The following is a 25,233-nucleotide window of genomic DNA, read 5'->3' as shown; positions in this document are numbered from 1 at the left end:
TGAAGCGGTGTCCACATACTTTTGTGTGTGTGTATAATGTGTTTTACTTGTACCTTCCACTGATTTGACATGCAAAGTGAGGGAAAGACTATGTAGCCTTCACCACATAGCCTTCAGAGAAGCTACAGGTAACTGGCAAAATAAAACGCCAACATAAAATGTCTTAATAGGGCGTTGGGCAACCATGAACTGCCAGAACAGCTTCAATGCACCTTTGAATAGATTCTACAATTGTCTGTAACTATTGGAGGGATGTAACACAATTTTTCCACAAGACATTCGATAATTTGGTGTTTAGTTAATGGTGGTGGAAAATGCTGTCTCAGGCGCCGCTCAAATATTCCATAAGTGTTCAGTTGGGTTGTCTGGTGACTGACTCTCTCCCCCTATGCTGCTTTGAGACCACTCTTTCAAAGTCACAGAACTCCTCTAGCCATGTTAGCCAAAATAATGGCCAACTCTGCATTTTTATACATGACCCTAAGCATGATTGTTAATTGCTTAACACTGGGACCTCACCTGCTTTCAATATACTTTGTATCCCTCATTTACTTGTTTCCTTAATTTTGGCAGTTACCTGTATTTGCATGGTTACCAAATCAAGCATCCACCCCTCCACTCCAGTAGGCTACAGATAAGACGACAGTAAAGCAGATTTAAAGTTCACAGTACAATGGAAAGAGGAAGTGGAAGGTCTTACGCTGGGCAGAGTTGTATTTATAGCAGTGCACGACTCTGTGTTGTGATGTTACCCTGTGCTTTCATTTGAAGAACCTCTGCGTTCCCAAGAGTAAAGGCTCTGGCCAAGGCTCATCTCCCGCAGTGATGCACCTTGACCCCAACCTCAGGCTGGAGCCAGAGTTGGCCACTAACCCAGGGCTTGGACTTTTTCCGGCCCCATCTGCCAGCCCTCACTCCCCGTCACCAGATGCAGAGTATGACAAACTACTGGTAAGGATAATGTGAATGACTTTATTCCACAAATCGTACAGAAGAGGAAGTACATTTGACAATGTTTTTAAATTATTTAACCATGATGATCTGGCTCCTATCAGGCCTTTAATGGAGTGTGTTCTTGCTTTTCCGATGGTAGAATTGAATGTTCTTGTCAGGAGAGGCTAACGGTTTTTAAATTAGGCTGAAATTGTTCAATAGAATAAGAGCCAATGCAGGACTGGAAAAACTTGGCTAACTGGCTAATGGCAATGATTGATTTCTGTGAGAACTGTTCTTTTAAAACCAGCTAAGTCAGCTCTGTGTATATAAAGCACTGTCTAACGAGTGGCTAATGCCTGCTTTAGACACTAAGTCAAGCGGAGGAGTGCATATTACTGAGCTACGGTTGTGTTTTTGCTCCGTGCTTGTTTTGATTCTCCCAGGATGTGGAGGCGGTGCCAATGCCTGACGGACAGCTCTGCCTACTGGCCCTCCCTCCCGAGTGCTCCCAAAGGGAAGGGCAAGCCGCCATGCCATATCTCAAATTGTTCTGCCGCTACATCACTGACCGCAAGGTGGGTGGAGACTAGCGCCATTCTCACTCAACTCTCACCTACCTCACTCTCGCAATTCTTGCTCACCCCTCTCACCACCCGCTTACCTTTCTCACCTCTCTCTCTCACCAGGGTGTGGTTTCTGGTATCTTGCTAGTGACGTCCAATAAGATCTTCTTTGACCCGTGTAAGACCCACCCGTTGGTGATGGAGCACGGCTGTGAGGAGTACCTGCTGTCCTGCTCAGTGGACAGCCTGGACTCTGTCTCGTTCTACTCGGACATTTCCCACGTGCACTTCAACACCTCCACACACAGGTCAGCATTAAATGACTATGTGCATGATTGAGACACACATATTTGGTGCAGCTCTTCACAGATCAACATACTGTGTCTTCACATTGCCTGGAAAGGCGTTTTAACCGAAGAGGTCACTAAAATAATCCTATATGCTGGGCAGACCTGTCAAATCGGTAGATCGCAAATACGCACTATGACTGGATCACTGTGGGTGTGTATTCTAATATTCTGTATGTTCTCTGATATCTAGCAGTGCAAATGGAGTATAGCCAATGATATTGGTCCATGGTTTTCTATGGTATCGAGGAGTGCTTGCTGGGTCACATTGCAGAACATGCAACATACATGGGTGGTTGTTTTTCTGTTACTAGGTGGAAAGGAACTAAAAATACCCAGAAAACTGTCTCCAAAACTGGCAAGACGCTCCAGCAGGGTGGGAGGCGAAGCAGCCGTAGCCCACAGCACAACAGGGAGACTGTCCCAGTGCTGGTCTCTGCTGCTACGTCGGAGCTGAGTTCTTCCCTGGCTCTCAGCCTAGTGCAAGGGTTCGCTGAGGAGGAGAGTAGCAGTGACATGACTCAGGCAGAGAAGCAGCTGGAGGGGAAGGGAAGCCCACTGGAAGAGCTGGTTGTGCAGTCATCCGGGGCTGAGCTGAGCAGTGCTGCCACCTTTTGTTGTGGAGGACAAGTAGCAGCAGGGACGAGAAATCTAGTGAGAATGGAGCATGTGGACAGAGAGGAGACTGAGAAGGAGCAGTCTGTGAGGAATCAGACGTCAGGTAATGAATGGAATCAAGTCAATAGTTTTATGTCATTGTTTTATCCCAAGCAGCAGTTGAAGTCTGCTTGATAAGTTTGTAGTAAGATGGTATCATAACAAATGGTTCCCACTAATTTCCTTTGTTTTGCTACACCCTCACTTTCTCTCTCGCCCCCCCCCCCTACTTCTCTCCTTCTCCAGGCCTCCCTAGACCTTCAGGGACTTTTGGGTGTCTCATGTTTGTCAGGCTGCGGCTCCAGGGGTCCACTGGGAAGAAGGGTGTGGCTGCAGGCTTGCAGCTGGGGACAACAAAAACCTTACCCCGGAGGGATGCCTGGTTTGCCTTTTCTCAGGAGAGGTAACAGTCTGGAGCCACAAAGACTATTTTAGTTTAGCATTAACACTCTACTTACATTCTGTGAACATTAGCACCTCGCACTGACACTGTCTAACATTTACATAATGTTTACATGTCTTGTTCAGCAATTTCATTGCCCTCCCCTGCTGAGGAATATAGAGAATTTTACAATTCTCACTAGAAGTAAGTTAAAGGTCTTTAACACTAAATCTTTTTACTCTCATGTCTTGTTTTCTGTAGCTCAGATGAGCTCTATGCCTATCTGAGCCACTGGAGGCCTGACCTATGCGTACTGGAGGGAGGGTCGGAGGAGGGGGAGGGCGACAAAGACGAGTTTGTACTGGTTGACAACGGGGAGGAGGAGGAAGAAGTGTCCAAGAACCACGGACGGACTGGGGAGGACTGGGAGGTAAGTCTGTATATTAAAGTCATCGAGGAAAGTCCTAAAGTCTGTAGTGGCTGAACACAAAAATGGCTATTTCCATTAACTTTGACTAGAGCGTCAGTGGTGACGATGCATCTTTTGCACATCTTACCCTGGGGAAGTTTGAGTAGTGTTTTAGGTGGAGTGGGGTCCGGAGTTGTTGTTTGAGTGCGACGTGTGTCAAGTTTGAGTGCGAGATTAATGGGCTTATAACTAGGTTGTCTCTCTTGTCTTGCAGATGGTGTCAGTGGAGGATGGTGGCGGGAGACTACCTCTGGTCATGGACAAAGATCCAGAGGGACTGTGTGAGATCGTGGAGCAGAGTCGCATCTTGGACGCAACGCTTGTCAGAGAGGTATGCACACAACCATAGACATGTATGTCGGAGCTTCACAAAACTCTGATCTAATCACACATGCACAAATTCACAATGGAAGATTATGCTCATCCATTATTGGATAAGGAAGAGATAATGACCTCCTTAATCCACAAGGGGAAATTAAATTAAAGCTTCTCATGACATGTCACTGGTCAGCACCACACATATAGAAGAAATTGCACACATTCCTCTTCTTGCCTCTAGTTCCACAAATGCATTACAAGTTCAGCATTCCCAGACTGGTCTGGGGTTAAAGATAAATCCAGAGTCTGAGACAAAACCTGACTTTTCTGCCTCGGTCTCCCTCAAGCAGCATTGCCCTTCAGTCATACATACAGAGCCATTCATGACTGAACCTTTGCTGAGTAGAGTACTGAAAATACTCAACCCCTGCTGTGGTCATGTCTCACAAAGGGGGTTATGTATAAGGTAGATTGCTGGTAGCGAACTCCTGTGTAGAGATTTAAGCAGAGCAGTGGTGTGAGCACTTTGAACCAATAAATTAGCTATGGCATCTGCAGGTCGGATCTTCAAATGTCTCATGTCCAGGCTCATTCATTGTTGGATAGATGATTAGCTCAACAGAGGAAAAGCTTAGCAAAAGAAAGGGGTAATATAATTGGATATCATTTATTACCGTTTTCTCCCTTTTTCTTTAGCTCAACATAGGAAGATTTTTGTTAATCTTGTAATAAGGGTCTATTCTCCCATTTTTTAAAATTTTTATTTAACTAGGAAAGTCAGTCAAGAACAAATTCTTATTTACAATGACTGCCTACACCGGCCAAACCCGGACGACGCTGGGCCAATTGTGCGCCGCCCTATGGGACTCCCAATCACAGCCGGTTGTGATACAGCCTGGATTCAAACCAGGGTGTCTGTAGTGACGCCTCAAGCACTGAGATGCAGTGCCTTAGACTGCTGCTTCACTCGGGAGCCCACTTGTGCCCCTGCTCTCCAACCCTCTCACACAACTCTATCTCCTTCTCAATCCTTCCCTCTCTCCAGCTCTCAGCCGAGTTGCCTCCCAGGACAGTGGGCCACATGTGGCATCTGGCCTACAGCACTTCTCTTCACGGCTCCAGCCTCAAGTCCCTCTACCGGAAGCTGAACGGCAGTGACTCGCCTGTACTCATGGTCATCAAGGACTCGCTCAATCAGGTGACCTTTTTTATGTTCTCAGATTTTAAATGTAATAGTCAAACTCTCTAATGTTCCATGCACCACCCTCAACATTTTTAATATCTATCCGCTTTAGAGATTCAGTTATGTTTCTGTGCCCCAGGTGTTTGGGAGCTTTCTCTCTCACCCACTGAGGCCGAGCGAGACCTTCTATGGCACAGGAGAGACATTCCTCTTCATGCTGCATCCTCGATTCAAGGTCAGACAAGACACACACGCACACACTATGATGCATACACAACCATTGCCAAACAATTCTCTCTCACATTTTCTAATCCGAAATGTGTCTTAAGGTTTTGCTGCAGGATTGTTTTGTCAACCTAAGTGAAGACAATACTGTTTGTTGCAAATCTTTCTGATGTAATATTGCAGGAGTTTCCACAGCAGCCAAATTACTATTCACGTCAAGGTCTCTACCAACGTCACATTGTCAATTTAATGCATGACTGGATTATGAAAGGTCACGTTTTGCCTTTTTAAGCACAAACAACATTTAAGAAGTTAGGAACTCATTGCTATCAATCACATGAGGTCGGTGGCACCTTAATTGGGGAGGACGTGCTCGTGATAATGGCTGGAGAGGAATAGGGGGAATGGTACCAAGCACACGGTTTCCATGTTGATGCCATTCCATTAGCTCCGTTCCAGCCATTATTATGAGCTGTCCTCCCCTCAGCAGCCTCCTGTGCTATAAATAGTGTACTGTATATGCAGAGCATTACAAAGGCCAAGTTCATTGATCTGCAATTCACAAAGGGCTGTCGGAGAAGTAAAACATTAATCAGATAGGACCCTAAGGTACTCTTGTGTTGGTGTCCCTGACTGACTCTGCCCTTGTCACCTGCCATAGTGTTTCAGATGGACAAGCGAGAACTCCTTCTTCATAAAGGGAGACCTGGACTCTTTCGCTATCGGAGGAGGAAGGTAGAGCCACTCCCAGCTTTAGAAATGTGTTACATTGTGGTTTTCTTGATGCTGTTTCTATTTCCGTGACACTTACTGTCCATTGCTTTGTGTTACAGTATGTGCCAATATGTTTAGGAGAACACATTACTTGACTCTAAAACAATGAACTGCATTTCTTTCTCTTTTCCGCAGTGGTCACTTTGGCCTGTGGCTGGATGAGACGCTGTACCTGGGCAGGAGTAGCCCCTGTTACACCTTCAACAACTGCTGCCTCTCAGAAAGAGACGACTTCCACGTTATAGAGCTGGAGGTGTGGACATTCTGGTGAAGGCCTGCCCTCTTCAACTTGCTTAGCAACACCCACTCATGATGTCTGGCTGTCCAATGACTGCTTTAAACAAGACTCTAGAACAATGAGTTGGATGTACCTCACTATTTTGACTTAATTCTGTGGTTTTGGGCTGCGAACTGAACTGTGATTATTCTGAACCCTATCTCTGAATGTGGACCAAACCACTAGGTGGAGGGGGGTGTTGGTGGTTTGGGGCTGAGGTTGTAGCTTCACTGTATTGGAAGACCCCCCCCACTCTTTCGCAGGTTGGTATGGTCCTCACGGTCATCTGACTCTGCCTTGTGGATACTGTAGTTCAGTGGTGGAATTCACATCTTCTAGCAATGGATCTCCATCTGAAGGCCTACCTGCATGTGTAAGCCTGCATTTCCGCCCCAGCACAATTGGCACTTAATTCTGGCACCATTTTTTTTTACACATCTTTTTGCTGCCTGTGAATCGCTAACCTGAAGGTGGCTGTCTCTTTTTGTAAAATGGAGGAACTGAAATTCGAAGAACTAGGGGCTCACTATGCCCCTTTTTGCATATAGACCAAATTATATGAACTGATGTACACATTTAGTCAAAGTGAACAAAAAAAGGACTTGGGGGAACATGGTCTAACCTAAATATTTATAGAAATGTTTTATGTTACCCAAACAAACAATACATGAAAGTTGCTGTCACTGATCAGAAGTTAGATCTATGTTCCCACAATATAACAAGTAGACAAAAAAAATGTGACTAATGTTATTATAACATGTCTTTACCTGATACTTTTTGAGAAACATCGATTTCATCCAGTGGTCATTGCAAGCTTATGGGACTGAAAATAACAATCAAGACTCAATCTATTTTTATTTTTTTTGCACAAAATTAGGCACAAATAGTCAAAGGTTATTTCAAGGGGATGACTACCTCTGCAATGCTAACATGTGCCTACATTGCAGTGCTTAAAAGGAAAGATTCAACCATTTTGAATGTTTTATCGTATTTGTGCATCTCTGTGCGATGTTCTATCAATTCCTAGGGTCCTTTCATGTTTATCTGAGCTATTTGCTGTTCAAGCAGGCAAAAAAAATACAGCCTGCTTGAACAGCGAATAGCTCAGATGCACATGAAAGGACCCTAGGAATTGATAGAACAGTGATGCACATATGATATCACATTCAAAATGGGTGAATCTTTCCTTTTAGAGGATGGAGAAATTACATTTAGTTAAGATATTACCTGTTTCAAGTGTCAATGTACACGTGGTAGAACCCGAAGAATATCACTAAGTCCATTTCATCTCGCTCTTAATAACTGTTGATTGTGTTAGATAATATTTGGTGTAGTCACACTTTAAATTCTGATCTCATGGGTAAGGTGTTAATTAACCTGTAGTTCCATAACATGAGATCTACATCAATGTTTTTGCTTCATAGGAAAGCAATTACATTACAATTGTGCCAGCATCCAACTTTTTGTGTTTCCATGACAGCTGTTGGTGACCTCGGGAACAGAGCAGGGGTGTTGCCTGCAGAGGTTTTAGCAATGGCATCAGGCCTTGGCCAGCCAACTTTGGACTTTCAGGCAGGCCCTCAAACTGCTAAAACTCCAGAGGGAACGACTTTACCTGCTCTGCCACTCCAACAATGACTGACAAAGTATTACAGAAATCGATGGTTCTTTACATATTGCAAAACAGTGCTTATTAAGAAACCACTAATTAGTACAATGCATTATGGTGTGTCTGCTTGTTTTGGTGTGGAACTGTTTTAAGTGAGTAAAACAAATTTGAACTCACAACAATTAAATATGAATTGGTCAATAGTATCAAAGACCAAAGCGACGTTTTAAAAGCTGGCTACTTTTCAGACTGATGAGAAGTATGTCTACTTGAACGTCTAGCTATTGAGTTTAGTTATAGAAAAAAACATGTCTAAAGCGTATGTCTTCAGAAGGGCTCAACTGGTATAGCTGCCACGGTCATTTGAAGAGGTTCTTGTAATACTGATCATGTTGGATGCTAATGAAACAACCTGAAAAGTTGCCAGCGCCGAAGGAATCGGATCCCTACACAAAGTTAGACGTTTAGCGTTTCGTTTGATCATTATCCTTCAGGATAATCAGCCTTTACTGTGCTAGGTATTCCTTAGCTTTCTCCAGCCCCTTTGAGAAAATTGCTGTACGTCGCAGTGGAGGGGTCCTCTAACCCCCCCACCAGAGAAGCTAAATGTGGCTTCTTCCTCAGGCTTCATGGACGTCTCGTCCAGGAAGTAATTAGCATCGATGTGGTGGACCTAGAGTCATTAGGGGGAAATTAATTCATTTTCACACAACCTTATTTTTTTTTTTTTTTTACTTGGGTCTGGCACAGGATCCAATTACATTCCCTTAAAGTGATGGTTCAGTTTTATTTTGAAGCTTATTTTCTACTTCCCTAGGCTGTTGTCGTTTCCTCCAAACCAGTTACATTTGTTAAGTATCCAAATCAGTTTATTGGTCGCACATACAGATTTGCAGGCAGGGTTGGGTAGGTCACTTTCTAATTGTAAACCGTTAGTCAAATTTAATCTGATTCCTTTGTTACATTTAGATTAATTTACCTTTGAGGCATTACACAAATTAATTACAAATTGAATGACATCTACTGATTTATCTAGGATAAATCCATGTTAGTTTACATAGCTGGTTATAAATGGATGTTGCATTGCACTTTGGGTTGGTTTTGTAAGCTTCTTCTATCCCATTGCTTTCTACTACAGATAATAATACAATTTACATTATCTTTACATTAAAAACCAACGTCTGTCAGATTTCCAGTCATTCCAATTAATTTAATACCCCTTGATCTTCAAGAATATGACTTGGAAATATGGAAGTATAGATTAGCCAAATTGTTACACCTGAGCATAACCCCAAAATGAAGGACTTATTAGCCAGCCCTACTCTGTTGTTTATTATTTTGTTTTAGGGGAAGGTTTGGCTGGCTGGGATGTCCTTGTCCAATCGCGCTCTAGCGACTCCTTGTGACGGCCGGGCACATGCACGCTGACTTCGGTTGCCAGCTGTACTGCGTTTCCACCAACACATTTGTGTGGCTGGCTTCCAGGTTGAGCGAGCAGTGAGTCAAGAAGCAGTGCGGCTTGGTGGGGTTGTGTTTTGGAGGATACATGTCCCTCGACCTTCGCCTCTCCCTAGTCCCTACGGGAGTTGCAGCGATGGGACAAGACTAACTACCAATTGGATATCATGAAAATGGTGGTAAGTACAAAAAATCTCAAATATGAATCTACCAACTACAAATTTCCCCTTTTGTGTCTATCAAAACTGCTCGAGTTTGAGTGTGTCCATTAGGCCTATGGATCACTTTTTTGTTGGCACAAATTAGATTTAATATTAAAAGCCTCACTCGTGTTCTTAAATTAAACTTGTTTTTGACCGTATGGAGCACATTATTACCACAGAGGAGTTTAGAAGGTAAGAACTCAACTTTTATTCCATAGGCTGGGATCTGCAGCTGTTACAGGGGTAATAACATGGAAACAAGTTGTGAACTCACTGGACTAGGCTTGATGAGGAATCCCAGAGTTTCCTCACCTGAAGACTATGTCCAGATAGAAGTCTCTGGCGGCTCGAATGCAGGCCACGGAGCGGCAAAGCGGGACTTGAAAGGCCGTGGGTGGAACATACTCAGCAGGGAGTGAATGAGAACCTGTGGGGAAACAAACACAGTCACTGCTATGATCATGTATTTCATTCAAACAAGTTATAGGACATTTGATACAATTTGCTGCTGATAACACTAGACAGACTATGCTGAGGTAATAATAATGTAGACGTATCAGAGTCAAAATAACACTTAGTCTTTGCCAAGGGTTTATGTGAGGATTATTTCTTTAAAACAAAAATCAAACTGAAGGTGAAAGATCAGATACAGTCACTTCCAGAGACGGTACCTTTTTTCCTTGTGGTGCAGAGGGGTGGTAGCGATTGTTTGGCAGGTACCCAGTGAATATGTTGAGCTCACTCTGAATGACCAACCAGGTGTATCCCAGCTCCCCTGTGTTTTGGGGGGCAGGAAGTCCCTGTACTGGCTGGCAGAGAAGGATGTGGAGGTCACAGCAGAATGCTGCCAGGATCTCAGCCCACTCAGGGAACTAGGGGTAACCTGGTGAGACTGAGACTTAATTGTGAAATCTGGATCACGTTATAGGGAAGACCCAGATGCAGACAGTGTCAAAGTAGCAAAAGTTTATTACTAGAACAGGGGGCAGGCAAAACGACAGGTCAAGGGCAGGCAGAGGCCAGTATCCAGGGCAGGCAGAATGGTCAAAAACGGGAACTAGAAAAAGACAGGCAGAGAACAACGGTGGTAGGCTTGACAAACAAAACAAACTGTCAACAGACAGAGAACACTGAGAGATGGGAGACACCTGGTGGCGGGTGGAGACAAGCACAGAGACAGGTGAAACCATCTGAGTGAGGCTTTCTCTGCTAACTGTTGGAATGCCTATTTGAACCTTATTCTCTTGTCATTTATCACCATAAGTAATTTCATACTTTATAACTCAGTCATAGACAGCAGTAAAACGTTTACAAGGTAGGATGTAATCTATTCTTGAGCTGGATTACAAATAACTTTAGCTTAAATCACAGTAAGGCAAAACCCAGTAATTATGTGAGTGTTTTGCTGGGTCTACTCTTCATCATTGTGTCAAGTTGCATCTTGGACTCCAGGGTTAGGGTCTCTCCATTAGGGTCATCGGTCACTTGCTCCTCGAAATCCACTGGATGTGTGATCCCTGCGGGAAGGTGCGCAAGAGGTCACCAACAAATGATTGTGTGTGTTGGGTGTAATAATAAATGGTATTTAGCTGACACTTTTATGCAAAGCAACTTAGTCATGCATGTGTTCCCGGGACCACGTATGGGTGGTACCAGGAATTGAACTCACTATCCTGGCATTGCAAGTGCCATGCTCTACTAACTGATCTACAGAAAACCAGAAAGATGAAGCGTATTGGATTTTAACGTGTTAGGATGCATAGCAAGGCTGGTGGTGAACCTGTGAGTTTCTCTGCGATGGTTTAAACTGAGGAAAAGGTCATGGTCTTTGTCCAAGGAGGAAAGAGAAAGAGGCCCTCTGCACCCTGTGCTTTCTCTGCCACTTCCTGTTGGAGGAACACACAATGAGAGCTCCTTTTGTCTTAGTGACATTTCTCACACTCCAGTGACATTGAAATTAATGCCCCACACAATATGTTTGGGACAGATCATAGTACATTTTTGTAACCCCAACTTCTAAGAGCTCTACAATTATGAAAACATTGTTTTGGATAAATAAATATTGCACTCGAGCAGCTGCAATGTATCAGTTTATTAAAATGTACCAAAGTAGTGTACTGGGAGTTGAAAGTAAACATGACAAGGAAGTGTGGGGATTCGTTTCTGGCGATTTGAGCTCCCTAGTGGCGCAGCGGTCTAAGGCACTGTATCTCAGTGCTAGAATCGTCACTACAGACACTGGTTAGAATCCAGGCTGTATCACAACCTGCTGTGATTGGGAGTCCCATAGGGTGGCGCACAATTGGCCCAGCGTCATGTAGGCAATCACTGTAAATAAGAATTTGTTCTTAACTGACTTACCTAGTTAAATAAAAATATGGAATGATGCTGAGCCTCTGATTTTTCATCTCAAAATGTATGCCAAACAAAAACCATTGATTGCAATGTTAAACAAATCATACAACACTATACCCAAGGACTATTTCCACTAACAATTTTGCAAAAACACATGCAATTGAAGAACAGTGCACATGTAAAGTTTTGTGACAGAATGACATTAAATCTCCCTCAGTTTGTGACCAAGTTTTCCAAAAACTCTTAAATGTCTATTCTGAATTAAGATTCAAAGATGGCTGCAGAAAGAATGAAGTGTGAGCTATGAAATGACACCTTGGGCTCTATTTTAACAAACCTAAAAACACATTGGTAAATCTGGGTGTGTGTCAGAAATATGTTTGCGGAAATTGAGGACAAGAGCTGGAGGTGGCGTGAAATGGCTGGATTTTGATGAATTAATTAATTATAGGTGTGACAATGGCTTGGCCACCTTCATGGCGTAATACTGCATGTAATTGTCTCAAATTCTGTAGGTTATTGACTATCTTTGCTTTGTCATCAACTTCAATTCATCTGGGGACACTGAATATGCTCTTTCTAGTCTGTTGTAGATTGATACAGTTTATTAAATAGCATAGGCTACAGTAACCAGTAAAAAAAGTCACCAGATCATCATTCAGTCATATATCACAGTGCAATCCGTTTTGTCACCAAAGCCCCATATACTACCCACCATTGCGACCTGTACGCTCTCGTTGGCTGGCCCTCGCTTCATACTCGTCGCCAAACCCACTGGCTCCATGTCATCTACAAGACCCTGCTAGGTAAAGTCCCCCCTTATCTCAGCTCGCTGGTCACCATAGCATCTCCCACCTGTAGCACACGCTCCAGCAGGTATATCTCTAGTCACCCCCAAAACCAATTCTTTCTTTGGCCGCCTCTCCTTCCAGTTCTCTGCTGCCAATGACTGGAACAAACTACAAAAATCTCTGAAACTGGAAACACTTATCTCCCTCACTAGCTTTAAGCACCAACTGTCAGAGCATCTTACAGATTACTGCACCTGTACATAGCCCACCTATAATTTAGCCCAAACAACTACCTCCTTCCCAACTGTATTTAATTTATTTATTTTTGCTCCTTTGCACCCTATTATTTTTATTTTTACTTTGCACATTCTTCCATTGCAAAACTACCATTCCAGTGTTTTACTTGCTATATTGTATTTACTTTGCCACCATGGCCTTTTTTGCCTTTACCTCCCTTCTCACCTCATTTGCTCACATTGTATATAGACTTGTTTATACTGTATTATTGACTGTATGTTTGTTTTACTCCATGTGTAACTCTGTGTCATTGTATCTGTCGAACTGCTTTGCTTTATCTTGGCCAGGTCACAATTGTAAATGAGAACTTGTTCTCAACTTGCCTACCTGGTTAAATAAAGGTGAAATAAAAAAATATGTATAGCCTACATGGAGGGGTTTTTACGCACATCTAAAATACTGTACAATCGCATACGTAGATTAAAAAAAGGTGATGCTCCCAACTTGATCTTTTAATAAAGCTTTGGTGATTAAGATTTATTTCAAAGCGGTCTAAGGAGCCAAACCCTTTGACAGTCTAATCTACATGGCGAATGCATTGAGCAGGACCAAAAAAAACAGCCTGCAAGGAAATGGCACAAAAAGCACAGAAATTCTATTAAATTCAAGGGCTTTATTAGCATGGGAAACATATTTTAACTTTGCCAAAGCAAGTGAAGTAGACAAAACAAAAAGTTAAAAAGTAAAATAAACAATACAAATAAACAGTAAACATTACACTCAAAGTTCCAAAAGAAAATACATTTCAAATGTCATATATATACAATGTTGTAACGATGTGTAAATAGTTAAAGTACAAAAGGGAAAATAAATAAACATAAATATGTAAATACAAATATGGGTTTTATTTATAAAAGGTGATTGTTCTTCACTGGTTGCCCTTTTCTTGTGGCAACAGGTCACAAATCTTGCTGCCGTGATGGCGCACTGGTATGTATTGGAGTTTATCGAAATTAGGTTTGTTTTCTAATTATTTGTGTAATGTGAGGTAAATATGTGTCTCTTATATGGTCATACTTTTGGCAGGAGGTTAGGAAGTGCAGCTCAGTTTCCACCTCATTTTGTGAGCAGTGTGTACATATCCTATCTTCTCTTGAGAGCCAGGTCTGCCTACTGCTGCCTTTCTCAATAGCAAGGCTAGGCTCACTGAGTCTACATAGTCAAAGTGTTCCTTAAGTTTAGGTCAGTCATAGTGGTCAGGTATTCTGCCACTGTGTATTCTCTGTTTAGGGCCAAATAGCATCTTACAGATTACTGCACCTGTTTGCTGTTTTTTTTGTTAATTCTTTTCAAGGTGTCAAGTAATTATCTTTTTGTTTTCTCATAATTTCTTGGGTATAATTGTGTTGCTGTTCTGGGCTCAATGGGGTGGTTGAACAGTGCCCCAGGACCAGCTTACTTAAGGGACTCTTCTCCAGGTTCATCTCTCTGTAGGTGATGGCTTTGTTATGGAAGGTTTGGGAATCGCTTCCTTTTTGGTGGTTGTAAAATTGAACTGCTCTTTTCTGGATTTGGATATTTAGAGGGTATTGGCCTAATACTGTTCTGCATGCATTTGGTGTTTGTCCCATTTGGTTCATTCTTGGTTGGTGAGCGGACCCCAGACCTCAACCATAAAGGGCAATGGGTTCTATAACTGATTCAAGTATTTTTTGCCAGATCCTAATCGGTATGTCAAATTTTATGTTCCTTTTGGCATAGAAGGCCCTTCTTTCCTTGTCTTTCAGCTCGTTCACAGCTTTGTGGAGGTTACCTGTGGCGATGTTTTTTTTTTTCAACCTTTATTTAACCAGGTAGGCTAGTTGAGAACAAGTTCTCATTTACAACTGCGACCTGGCCAAGATAAAGTATAGCAGTGTGAACAGACAGAGTTACACATGGAGTAAACAATAAACAAGTCAATAACACAGAAAAAAAAGTCTATACATTGTGTGCAAAAGGCATGAGGAGGTAGGCAAATAATTACAATTTAGCAGATTAACACTGAAGTGATAAAAGATCAGATGGTCATGTGCAGGTAGAGATACTGGTGTGCAAAAGAGCAGAAAAGTAAATAAATAACTGTATGGTGATGAGGTAGGTAGATTGGGTGGGCCATTTACCGATTGACTATGTACAGTTGGTGAGGGAGATAAGTCTCCAACTTCAGCGATTTTTGCAATTCGTTCCAGTCACAGGCAGCACAGAACTGGAAGGAAAGGCAGCCAAATGAGGTGTTGGCTTTAGGAACGATCAGTGAAATACACCTGCTGGAGCACGTGCTACGGGTGGGTGTTACCATCGTGACCAGTGAACTGAGATAAGGCAGAGTTTTACCTAGCATGAACTTGTAGATGACCTGGAGCCAGTGGGTCTGCCGACAAATATGTAGCGAGGGCCAGCCGACTAGAGCATACAGGTTGCAGTGGTGGGTGCTTTAGTAACTAAACGGATGGCACTGTGATAAACTGCATCCAGTTTGCTGAGTAGAGTATTGGAAGCTATTTTGTAGATGACATTGCTGAAGTCAAGGATCGGTAGGATAGTCAGTTTTACTATGGTAAGGTTGGCGGCATGAGTGAAGGAGGCTTTGTTGCGAAATGGAAAGCCGAGTCTAGATTTGATTTTAGATTGGAGATGTTTGATATGAGTCTGGAAGGAGAGTTTACAGTCTAGCCAGATACCTAGGTACGTATAGATGTCCACATATTCTAGGTCGGAACCATCCAGGGCGGTGATGCGAGTCAGGCGTGCGGGTGCAGGCGGCGAATGGTTGAAAAGCCTGCATTTGGTTTTACTAGCATTTAAGAGCAGTTGGAGGCCACGGAAGGAGTGTTGTATGGCATTGAAGTTCATTTGAAAGTTAGATAGCACAGTGTCCAAGGAAGGGCCAGAAGTATACAGCATGGTGTCGTCTGTGTAGAGGTGGATCAGGGAATTGCCCGCAGCAAGAGCAACATTGATATATACAGAGAAAAGAGTCAGCCCGAGAATTGAACCCTGTGGCACTCCCATAGAGACTGCCAGAGGACCGGACAACATGCCCTCCGATTTGACACACTGAACTCTGTCTGCAAAGTAGTTGGTGAACCAGGCAAGGCAGTCATTCGAAAAACCGAGGCTACTGAGTCTGCCGATAAGAATATGGTGATTGACAGAGTCGAAAGCCTTGGCCAGGTCGATGAAGACTGCTGCACAGTACTGTCTTTTATCAATGGCAGTTATGATATCGTTTAGTACCTTGAGCGTGGCTGAGGTGCACCCGTGACTGGCTCAGAAACCAGATTGCACAGCGGAGAAGGTACGGTGGGATTTGAGATGGTCAGTGTTCTGTTTGTTGACTTGGCTTTCGAAGACCTTAGATAGGCAGGGCAGGATGGATATAGGTCTGTAACAGTTTGGGTCCAGGGTGTCTCCCCCTTTGAAGAGGGGGATGACCGCGGCAGCTTTCCGATCCTTGGGGATCTCAGATGATATGAGAGGTTGAACAGGCTGGTAATAAGGGTTGCAACAATGGCAGCGGATAGTTTCAGAAATAGAGGGTCCAGATTGTCAAGCCCATCTGATTTGTACAGGTCCAGGTTTTGCAGTTCTTTCAGAACATCTGCTATCTGGATTTGGGTAAAGGACAAGCTGGGGAGGCTTGGGTGAGTAGGGGTGGAGCTGTTGGCCAAGGTTGGATTAGCCAGGAGGAAGTTTTCGATTATCATGGATTTATCGGTGGTGACCGTGTTACCTAGCTTCAGTGCAGTGGGCAGCTGGGAGGAGGTGCTCTTGTTCTCCATGGACTTTACAGTTTCCCAGAACTTTTTGGAGTTAGAGCTACAGGGTGCAAATTTCTGCTTGAAAAAGCTGGCCTTTGCTTTCCTGACTGACTACGTGTATTGGTTCCTGACTTCCCTGAACATATTGCAGATCGCGGGGACTATTCGATGCTATTGCAGTCCGCCACAGGGTGTTTTTGTGCTGGTCGAGGGCAGTCAGGTCTGGAGTGAACCAAGGGCTATATCTGTTCTTAGTTCTGCATTTTTTTGAACGGAGCATGCTTATCTAAGATGGTGAGGAAGTTACTTTTAAAGAATGACCAGGCATCCTCAACTGACGGGATGAGGTCAATATCCTTCCAGGAAACCCAGGCCAGGTCGATTAGAAAGGCCTGCTCACAGAAGTGTTTTAGGGAGCGTTTGACAGTGATGAGGTGTGGTTGTTTGACCGTGGACCCGTAGCGGATACAGGAAATGAGCCAGTGATCGCTGAGATCATGATTGAAGACAGCGGAGGTGTATTTGGAGGGCCAGTTGGTCAGGATAACATCTATGAGGGTGCCCTTGTTTACAGATTTAGGGTTGTACTTGGTGGGTTCCTTGATGATTTGTGTGAGATTGAGGGCATCTAGCTTAGATTGTAGGACTGCTGGGGTGTTAAGCATATCCCAGTTTAGGTCACCTAACAGAACAAACTCGAAGCTAGATGGGGGGCGATCAATTCACAAATGGTGTCCAGGGCACAGCTGGGAGCTGAGGGGGGTCGGTAGCAGGCGGCAACAGTGAGAGACTTATTTCTGGAGATATTCATTTTTAAAATTAGAAGTTCGAACTATTTGGGTATGGACCTGGAAAGTATGACATTACTTTGTAGGCTAACTCCTCCCCCTTTGGCAGTTCTATCTTGATGGGAAATGTTATATTTGGGTATGGAAATCTCAGAATTTTTGGTGGCCTTCCAAGGTTGGCGGAGTGTGCTAAAGCAGTGAGTAAAACAAACTTAGGGAGGAGGCTTCTGATGTTGACATGCATGAAACCAAGGCTTTTTCAATCACAGAAGTCAACAAATGAGGGTGCCTGGGGACATGCAGGGCCTGGGTTTACCTCCACATCACCTGCGGAACAGAGGAGGAGTAGGATGAGGGTGCGGCTAAAGGCTATCAAAACTGGTCGCCTAGAGCGTTGGGGACAAAGAATAAAAGGAGCAGATTTCTGGGCATGGTAGAATATATTCAGGGCATAATGCGCAGACGGGTATGGTGGGGTGCGGGTACAGCGGAGGTAAGCCCAGGCATTGGGTGATGATAAGAGAGGTTGTATCTCTGGACATGCTGGTTGTAATGGGTGAGGTCACCGCATGTGTGGGAGGTGGGACAAAGGAGGTATCAGGGGTATGAAGAGTGGAACTAGGGGCTCCATTGTAAACTAAAACAATGATAACTAACCTGAACAACAGTATACAAGGCATATTGACATTTGAGACATACAGCGAGGCATAAAGTAAATGCGGGGTGTTGATTGGGAGAGCTAGCTAAAACAACAGGTGAGACAACAACAGCTAGTCAGCTAACACAACAACAGCAGGTAAAATGGTGATGACTAGGCAGAGGGTTGGATTAACTACACACAGAGCCTGAGTTCGCGGCTGGGGCCGACAGATAAAAAATAAACAAATAGAATGGAGTACCGTGATTAATGGACATTCGAGCAGGCATCAGCTATGTAGCCAAGTGATCATAGTTTTGGACGAGGTATGTATAGTTCTTTGTGTGCTCAAGGGCAACAGCATCTAGATGGAATTTGTATTTGTGGTCCTGGCGACTGGACATTTTTTGGAACACCATTATTTTTGTCTTACTGAGATTTACTGTCAGGGACCAGGTCTGCAGAATCTGTGCAGAAGATCTAGCTGCTGCTGTCTTGTTCCATGTTCCATGGTCCTTCTGTAGCTCAGTTGGTAGAGCATGGCGCTTGTAACGCCAGGGTAGTGGGTTCGATCCCCGGGACCACCCATATGTAGAATGTATGCACACATGACTGTAAGTCGCTTTGGATAAAAGCGTCTGCTAAATGGCATATATTATTATTATGTTATGCATAGGGGCACTGTGCGTCACAGCTGGATAGGCTGTGCTTCCATTGTCAAAATCCATGCCATAACCAACTGCTTTACCACTAAGACCAGCTTTTGGTTGGTCTTAAATAACCCCAACAGCACTGCCTGAAATTAGTACATTAAAGAACACACCTCGGCTACTTGCACCCCTCTCACTTCAGCGCAAGCAAGCTCATAAAACCAATCCTGAAGCTAGAGTTTGAAAACAGAAGAGCGCTGGCTTTAACAGGTCGAAATTGCAAACGAGCGTGCGTTTGGCAATTGCGCTTGCTTAATGGCAGCCGACAATATAGCCCTTTGAGTTTGAAAAAAATCTATTTTGATTATTGAACTACAGTCAGTGAAGGGGATTAACACCTGACAACAGAATGACGGTAACATAATTAAATCCAAATAACTTCCCAGATCTTCATTGTAAAGGGTTTAAACACTGTTTCCCATGCTTGTTCAATGAACCATAAACAATTAATGAACATGCACCTGTGGAACGGTTGTTAAAACACTAACAGTTTACAGATGGTAAGCAATTAAGGTCACAATTATGAAAACTTGGGACACTAAAGAGACCTTTCTACTGACTCTGAAAAACACCAAAAGAAAGATGCCTAGAGTCCCTGCTCATCTGCGTGAACGTGCCTTACGACTGCAGATGTGGCCAGGGCAATAAATTGCAATGTCGGTACTGAGAAAACTAAGACAGTGCTACAGGGAGACAGGACGAACAGCTGATCGTCCTCTCAGTGGCAGACCACGTGGAACACCTGCACAGGATCGGTAAGTCTGAACATCACACCTGTGGGACAGGTACAGGATGGCAACAACTGCCCGAGTTACACCAGGAACGCACAATCCCTCCATCAGTGCTTAGACTGTCCGCAATAGGCTGAGAGAGACTGAGGGCTTGTAGGCCTGTTGTAAGGCAGGTCCTCACCAGACATCACTGGCAACAACGTCGCCTACGGGCACAAACCCACCGTCGCTGGACCGGACAGGACTGGCAAAAAGTGTTTGCGGTTTTGTCTCACCGGGAGTGATGGTCGGATTTGCGTTTATCGTCGAAGGAATGAGCGTTACACAGAGGCCTGTACTCTGGAGCGCGATCAATTTGGAGGTGGAGGGTACGTCATGGTCTGGGACGATGTGTCACAGCATTATCGGACTGAGCTTGTCATTGCAGGCAATCTCAACGCTGGGTAGCCTAGTGGTTAGAGCGTTGGACTAGTAACCGGAAGGTTGCAAGTTCAAATCCCTGAGCTGACAAGGTACAAATCTGTCGTTCTGCCCCTGAACAGGCAGTTAACCCACTGTTCCTAGGCCATCATTGAAAGTAAGAATTTGTTCTTAACTGACTTGCCTAGGTAAATAAAGGTTAAAAAAAAATGTGGTACCCTTCCTGCAGGCTCATCCTGATATGACCCTCCAGCATGACAATGTCACCAGCCATACTACTCGTTCTGTGTGCGATTTCCTGCAAGACAGGAATGTCATTGTTCAACAATGGCAAACGAACAGCCCGGATCTCAATCCCATTGAGCATGTCTGGGACCTGTTGGATCGGAGGATCGAAGTTGACAGAGGACGTTTCTTTTTTGCTGAGTTTGTTGCACACCCTTTTGTTTGTCCATTTTCATCTCACACGATTTTACATGAATTTTTCCAAATTTCAATAGCTCCTTGATCATGTGACGTACGGACTTCAAGCAAGGTTTAGAATGTCCACTCAGTGGGCCTACACATTGCACACCCTTTAGTTTGTCCATATTAATTTCACGCAATTTTACATTAAATGTTCAATATTTCTAATTTCAATAGTTCCTTTGTCATGTGACGTACTGACCTCAAGGTTCAGAATGTCCACTGATTACCCTTCTATATTGCACAGCTTTTAGTTTGTCCATTTTCATCTCACACGATTTTACATACATTTTCCAAACTTTATCATTTCAACAGCTCCTTGGTAAATGAGACCTACTGACCTCAATCTACTTTCAGAATCTCCAGACTGGCGCCGTGAGGCATCCACTGTGGTAAAGTGAGAAGCTGGCGGGAGCCCCAGGGAGAGCTCTCTTTTCTTTGTGAAGGGCAGGGCGCCCTGGAATGGGTTCGCCCCAAGAGAGGGGCCCAAGCCCTGGAAAGTGTTGCGGCGAAGTCCAGTGAGCTCTCCCTGGCCCTTAAAAAATCCGGGGGAAAGGGTGGAAATCTCACACTGGGCCATACTCATATCCGCAGCAGGTCTCCAAGGTGAACAGCCTCTGGCATGTTATAACAATGTAGGTAAGGGAAGTTGGCATTCTGAACCTTGTTTGAGATCAGCAGGTCACATAACCAAGGCGCTATTGAAATTAGAAAGTTGGAAAAATTCAAGTAAAATTGTGTGAGATGAAAGGGGACAAAATAAAGGGTGTGCAATGTGTAGGCCCACCGAGTGTACCTTCTGAACCTTGTTTGAGGTCAGTAGGTCACATGACCAAGGAGACATAACTAGGAATACAAAAATCTGCTCACATTTCCACATGTTTATAAGCTTTGCAAATGTCCAAATCATGAAAATAAGACCTGTGCAATGTCGTGCACAAATTTTTCAACATCATGAAACTTATTTGGAGTCTGTGGCTCAAGTGGTTTGAAAGCGCAAATATCCCACCTGAAACTGTCTTTACCTCGGTCAAGCAGCAGCAACTGATTTAGTATGAATAGTGTAGCAATATTGTGGAAAAAACTATCACTTCTCTACGGTTTGCAAAAGTGCAGGGACAAGCAAGAGAAACAGAGTCCTGGCAATGGAAAATGCGTAAGCTGACTAAGAAGGGTGAGGATGTTCTGTGCATCACACTAGGGCCAAAGTCAGAGAGCATCAACGTGGTGCAGGAGAAAAAGAACAGACCCCAAGGCAGCGCTCTTTGCAACCATGCAGGTCAACAAAATGTCAGACATCAGCTTGGTTGTGGTGCTAGTTGTAATGTTATCCCTGCAAACCTCATAAAAGCCAGTCACATAGAGCCCTGCAGTCAGGTATTGGTGATGTATAAACAAGAGCACTCTGACGCCACTGGGAAAGTGCACAGTTAAAGTGATCAATCCATGCAATAAGAAAACCTACCGAGTTGAGCTCATCGTAGTCAACAAGAATGTGCACAGGCCCATTCTAGGCAGTAAGGCTATCCAGGCAATGGAGTTGATTACTGTGCAGCATCACAACATCCTGGCCATTGAGAAAACAACAGGATCCTGGACTAAAGAGCAAATTAAACAGGAGTACTCTGATGTATTCAAAGGAGATGGTTGCTTACCCGGCAAAATGTAGCTGGAAGTGGATGAGCGAGTGGAGCCTGTCCAACTGCCAAAGAGAAGAGTGCCAGTAGCGCTATATAAACCACTCAAAGAGGAGCTCAGTGGTCTAGAGAAAAGAAGGATGATAAAAGCAGTTGGGGAAAAAAGCACAGATTGGATTAGCAGCCTGATCGTAGTGAAGAAACCACCTGGAAAGCTAAGAGTGTGTATTGATCCGAAACCTCTCAAGAGGAGCCATTACTCACTTCCCACTATTGAAGACGTGCTGCCAGATCTGAACAGAGCACGCGTGTTCTGTTTGTGATGTAAAATAAAACGGATTTTGGCATGTGGAACTGGAGGAGGAATCCAGCTATCTCACCACGTTCTCTACTCCCATGGGATGCTACAGGTGGCAGCGCATGCCAATGGGAATCAGTCCAGCCCCAGAGATCTTTCAGAGGAAGTTGAACCAGGCAATGGAAGGTCTTCCAGGAGTCAAAATCATTGCAGATGACATCCTGATTGGGGAGGAGGAGACAATGATGAAACGGCAACTCTGGACCATGACAAAAACCTGAAAATGCTCCTGGACAGATGCAGGAAGCTCAATTTCAAGCTGAATCCGGAGAAGCTGCAGCTCAGGCTGAAGGAAATGCCCTACATTGGCCACCTGCTAACATCAGCGGGGTTGAAAGTGGACCCAGGAAAAGTGACAGCCATCAAACAGATGCCTAGGCCTACAGATGTGCAGGGGTGCAGCGCTTCCTGGGCATGGTAAACTACCTAGCCACAGAGCTCTGCGAGCCACTGCGCCAGCTAACACACAAGGACTCACTGTGGGAGTGGTCAGAGAGACATGAGCAGGCTTTCAATAAAATCAGGGATAGCATTGCACAGACCCCTGTGCTGAAATACTACAACCCAACAGAGCAGCTTGTACTACTGTGTGATGCTTCAGAGAGTGGGTTAGGAGCAGCCTTGATGCAGGGAGGACAACCAATAGCTTACACCAGCAGAGCCCTGACAGACTGAAAAAGGGTATGCACAGATAGAGAAGGAGCTGCTTGCAGTGGTGTTTGGCATGGAGAGGTTCCACCAATTCACATATGGACAAACTGTCAACGTGCAGTCAGATCACAAGACCTCTAGAGAGCATCATGACAAAGCCTCTCCTCAGCACACCAAAAAGACTACAACGCATCCTCATGAGACTCCAAAACTACGAGGTCAGTCTTCGATATGTTCCGGGAAAACATGTGGTGCTGGCCGACACCCTGAGCAGGGCGTACCTCACAAAACAAGACAGAGGCCTTATGGAGGTCGAAGTGGAATCAATCAATATGCTACACTACCTGCCTGTGTCAAGCGAGAGACTAAAGCACATCCAGAGAACCACTGAGCTGGACAAGGAGCTCCAGACACTGAAAAATGTGATCCTGCAGTGGTGGCCTGAAGTGAAAGGACATGCACCCTTGGAAGTAGCCATGTATTTTCACAACAGAGGTGAGCGAGTCGTTGTGCCTACTGCCCTCAGGTCAGAGATAATGCAGAGAATCCATTCCTCACACATAGGAACAGAGGGATGTCTGAGAAGAGCTCGTGAGAGTGTCTACTGGCCAGGCATGCATGCACAGCTGAGAACATGCATGGCACAATGTAGCACCTGCACTGCATGGGGTACGAAGAAGCAGAAAGAAATGTTGAGGCCACACGAAGCACCAAAGCGTCCCTGGGAAAAAAATATGGACTGACCTGTTCCAGTTCAACGACAGACTACATGGTCACAGTTGATTATCTCTTCAACTTCTGGGAAGTGGACCATTTTGAGAACAGTCAAAAACAGTCATTTGAAAACTGAAGACACTTTGCACATCATGGGATACCGGACATCCTTTACTCAGACAATGACCCCAGTGCTCTTCAGACGACTTCCAACGTTTCAGCAAGGCTTGGGACTTTACACACAAAATATTGTCTCCAGGATACTCGCAAAGTAATGGGAAAGTGGAATCGGCAGTGAAAACAGCCAAAAGACTGATGGCAAAAGTAAAGAGAGCAGGTGCTGACCCATACCTGACCCTGCTAGATCACAGAAATACTCTGTCACAAGGAACAGACAGCAGCCCTGCAATTGTGCTCATGGGAAGACGTACAAAGACACTATTTACAATGAGTTCAAATCTCTCGAGACCGAGGATGGCAAACTGTCAGCTGGAGAAGTTAAAAGAAAGACCACAAACAGGCAAAGTACTACGATACCTCCGCTCAGGATCTCACAGAGCTGCAACAAGATGACAGGGTGGGAGTTCAGCCACTCACAGGACAGAAACAGTGGTGGCAGAGGGCCACAGTAGTCAGACCTGTGTAGCAAAGGTCCTACGAGGTGAAGACAGAACAGGGCCAAGTCTTCAGGGGGTACAGGCGACCCCTGAGGAAGAGCAGAGAAATAAAGGATTTCCCCACTGTTGAGGAGCCTGGTACAGAGCCAGTAAACAGAGCACCAGCTGAAGTCCAGCAGGGTACTGAACACAATCTAGAGTTGAATGCTGCACCTCAACAAGAAGATCCAAACATCTCAGGTCAAGCACCTCCTGATGTAATCAACACTGCCCACACAAGGTCTGGTAGGGCCATCCGAAGACATATACACCTGAAAGAATGTGTGAAGGTAAAAAAATATAAAATAAAAATAATGGACAGTCAGAGACAGTAAACAAACATTCAGTTCACATTCCAAGTTATTGCAGACATGGACTACAAGCCAAAGTTAGGTGGAGTCTGCCTTTGTTGTAAAAAATATTTTTTTAATAAAAAAAAGAGAACATGTAGCAATATTGATTTTACTCATATTGATGTTACAAAGGAAACGGAAACCAGTTGTTACTTACTTTATTAATGTGCTGGTTGACAATATATGCTTAACTGTATATATTTATATATATTTGTCTGTCGCGACTTACAACACAAAGCATATTAAAACAAATAGCTTGCTAAAAGTTTGCCTGCATTGATTAAATGTCGCCTAAAGGAGCGAAATGTAAACACCGAATTTTCTGTCAATATATTTAAGAAACTAACGAGAATGTTGGGGGAGCAAAAAGAGCCTATTTCAATATGGACTAAGCTAACAGGTTAATTTCCACCATTCACGGACTACACCCACCTTCCTCTGTGAAAAATTGAATGACATGCTGTCGCCCTTTCTTTTCTTTCTCCGGTCTTTCCGTTTTTGGAAGCCAGATTTATCTTTAGGAAGC

The 25,233-nt window shown here is 44.2% G+C and overlaps 1 protein-coding gene and 1 long non-coding RNA gene across 5 annotated transcripts in view; one reads left to right on the top strand and one right to left on the bottom strand.

The window, feature by feature from the left end:
- Window positions 1-8,927, top strand: part of LOC124046275 (nuclear receptor coactivator 7-like) — a 68,346-nt gene extending 59,419 nt beyond the window's left edge. For all 4 annotated transcript variants that reach the window (XM_046366460.1, XM_046366458.1, XM_046366457.1 and 1 more), the window contains 11 exons: window positions 772-951; window positions 1,380-1,511; window positions 1,623-1,807; window positions 2,161-2,567; window positions 2,750-2,906; window positions 3,147-3,315; window positions 3,569-3,685; window positions 4,718-4,870; window positions 4,995-5,090; window positions 5,742-5,815; window positions 5,990-8,927. In XM_046366460.1, the coding sequence (XP_046222416.1) occupies window positions 772-951; window positions 1,380-1,511; window positions 1,623-1,807; window positions 2,161-2,567; window positions 2,750-2,906; window positions 3,147-3,315; window positions 3,569-3,685; window positions 4,718-4,870; window positions 4,995-5,090; window positions 5,742-5,815; window positions 5,990-6,125 (1,806 nt within the window). In that variant the 3' untranslated portion in view covers window positions 6,126-8,927. The remainder of the gene's footprint in view (window positions 1-771; window positions 952-1,379; window positions 1,512-1,622; window positions 1,808-2,160; window positions 2,568-2,749; window positions 2,907-3,146; window positions 3,316-3,568; window positions 3,686-4,717; window positions 4,871-4,994; window positions 5,091-5,741; window positions 5,816-5,989) is intronic.
- A 679-nt stretch (window positions 8,928-9,606) lies between these two features.
- LOC124046278 overlaps window positions 9,607-25,233 on the bottom strand; it is a 19,986-nt gene continuing 4,359 nt past the window's right edge. Inside the window, exons 2-4 of the long non-coding RNA XR_006840986.1 lie at window positions 11,182-11,287; window positions 10,073-10,918; window positions 9,607-9,828 (exon numbers count right to left, since the gene is read on the bottom strand). This is a non-coding gene — a long non-coding RNA (uncharacterized LOC124046278). The remainder of the gene's footprint in view (window positions 9,829-10,072; window positions 10,919-11,181; window positions 11,288-25,233) is intronic.

Source organism: Oncorhynchus gorbuscha, linkage group LG10 (assembly GCF_021184085.1).
Source record: "Oncorhynchus gorbuscha isolate QuinsamMale2020 ecotype Even-year linkage group LG10, OgorEven_v1.0, whole genome shotgun sequence".
NCBI lineage: Eukaryota > Metazoa > Chordata > Actinopteri > Salmoniformes > Salmonidae > Oncorhynchus > Oncorhynchus gorbuscha.
This window is presented reverse-complemented; position numbering and strand designations above follow the sequence as displayed.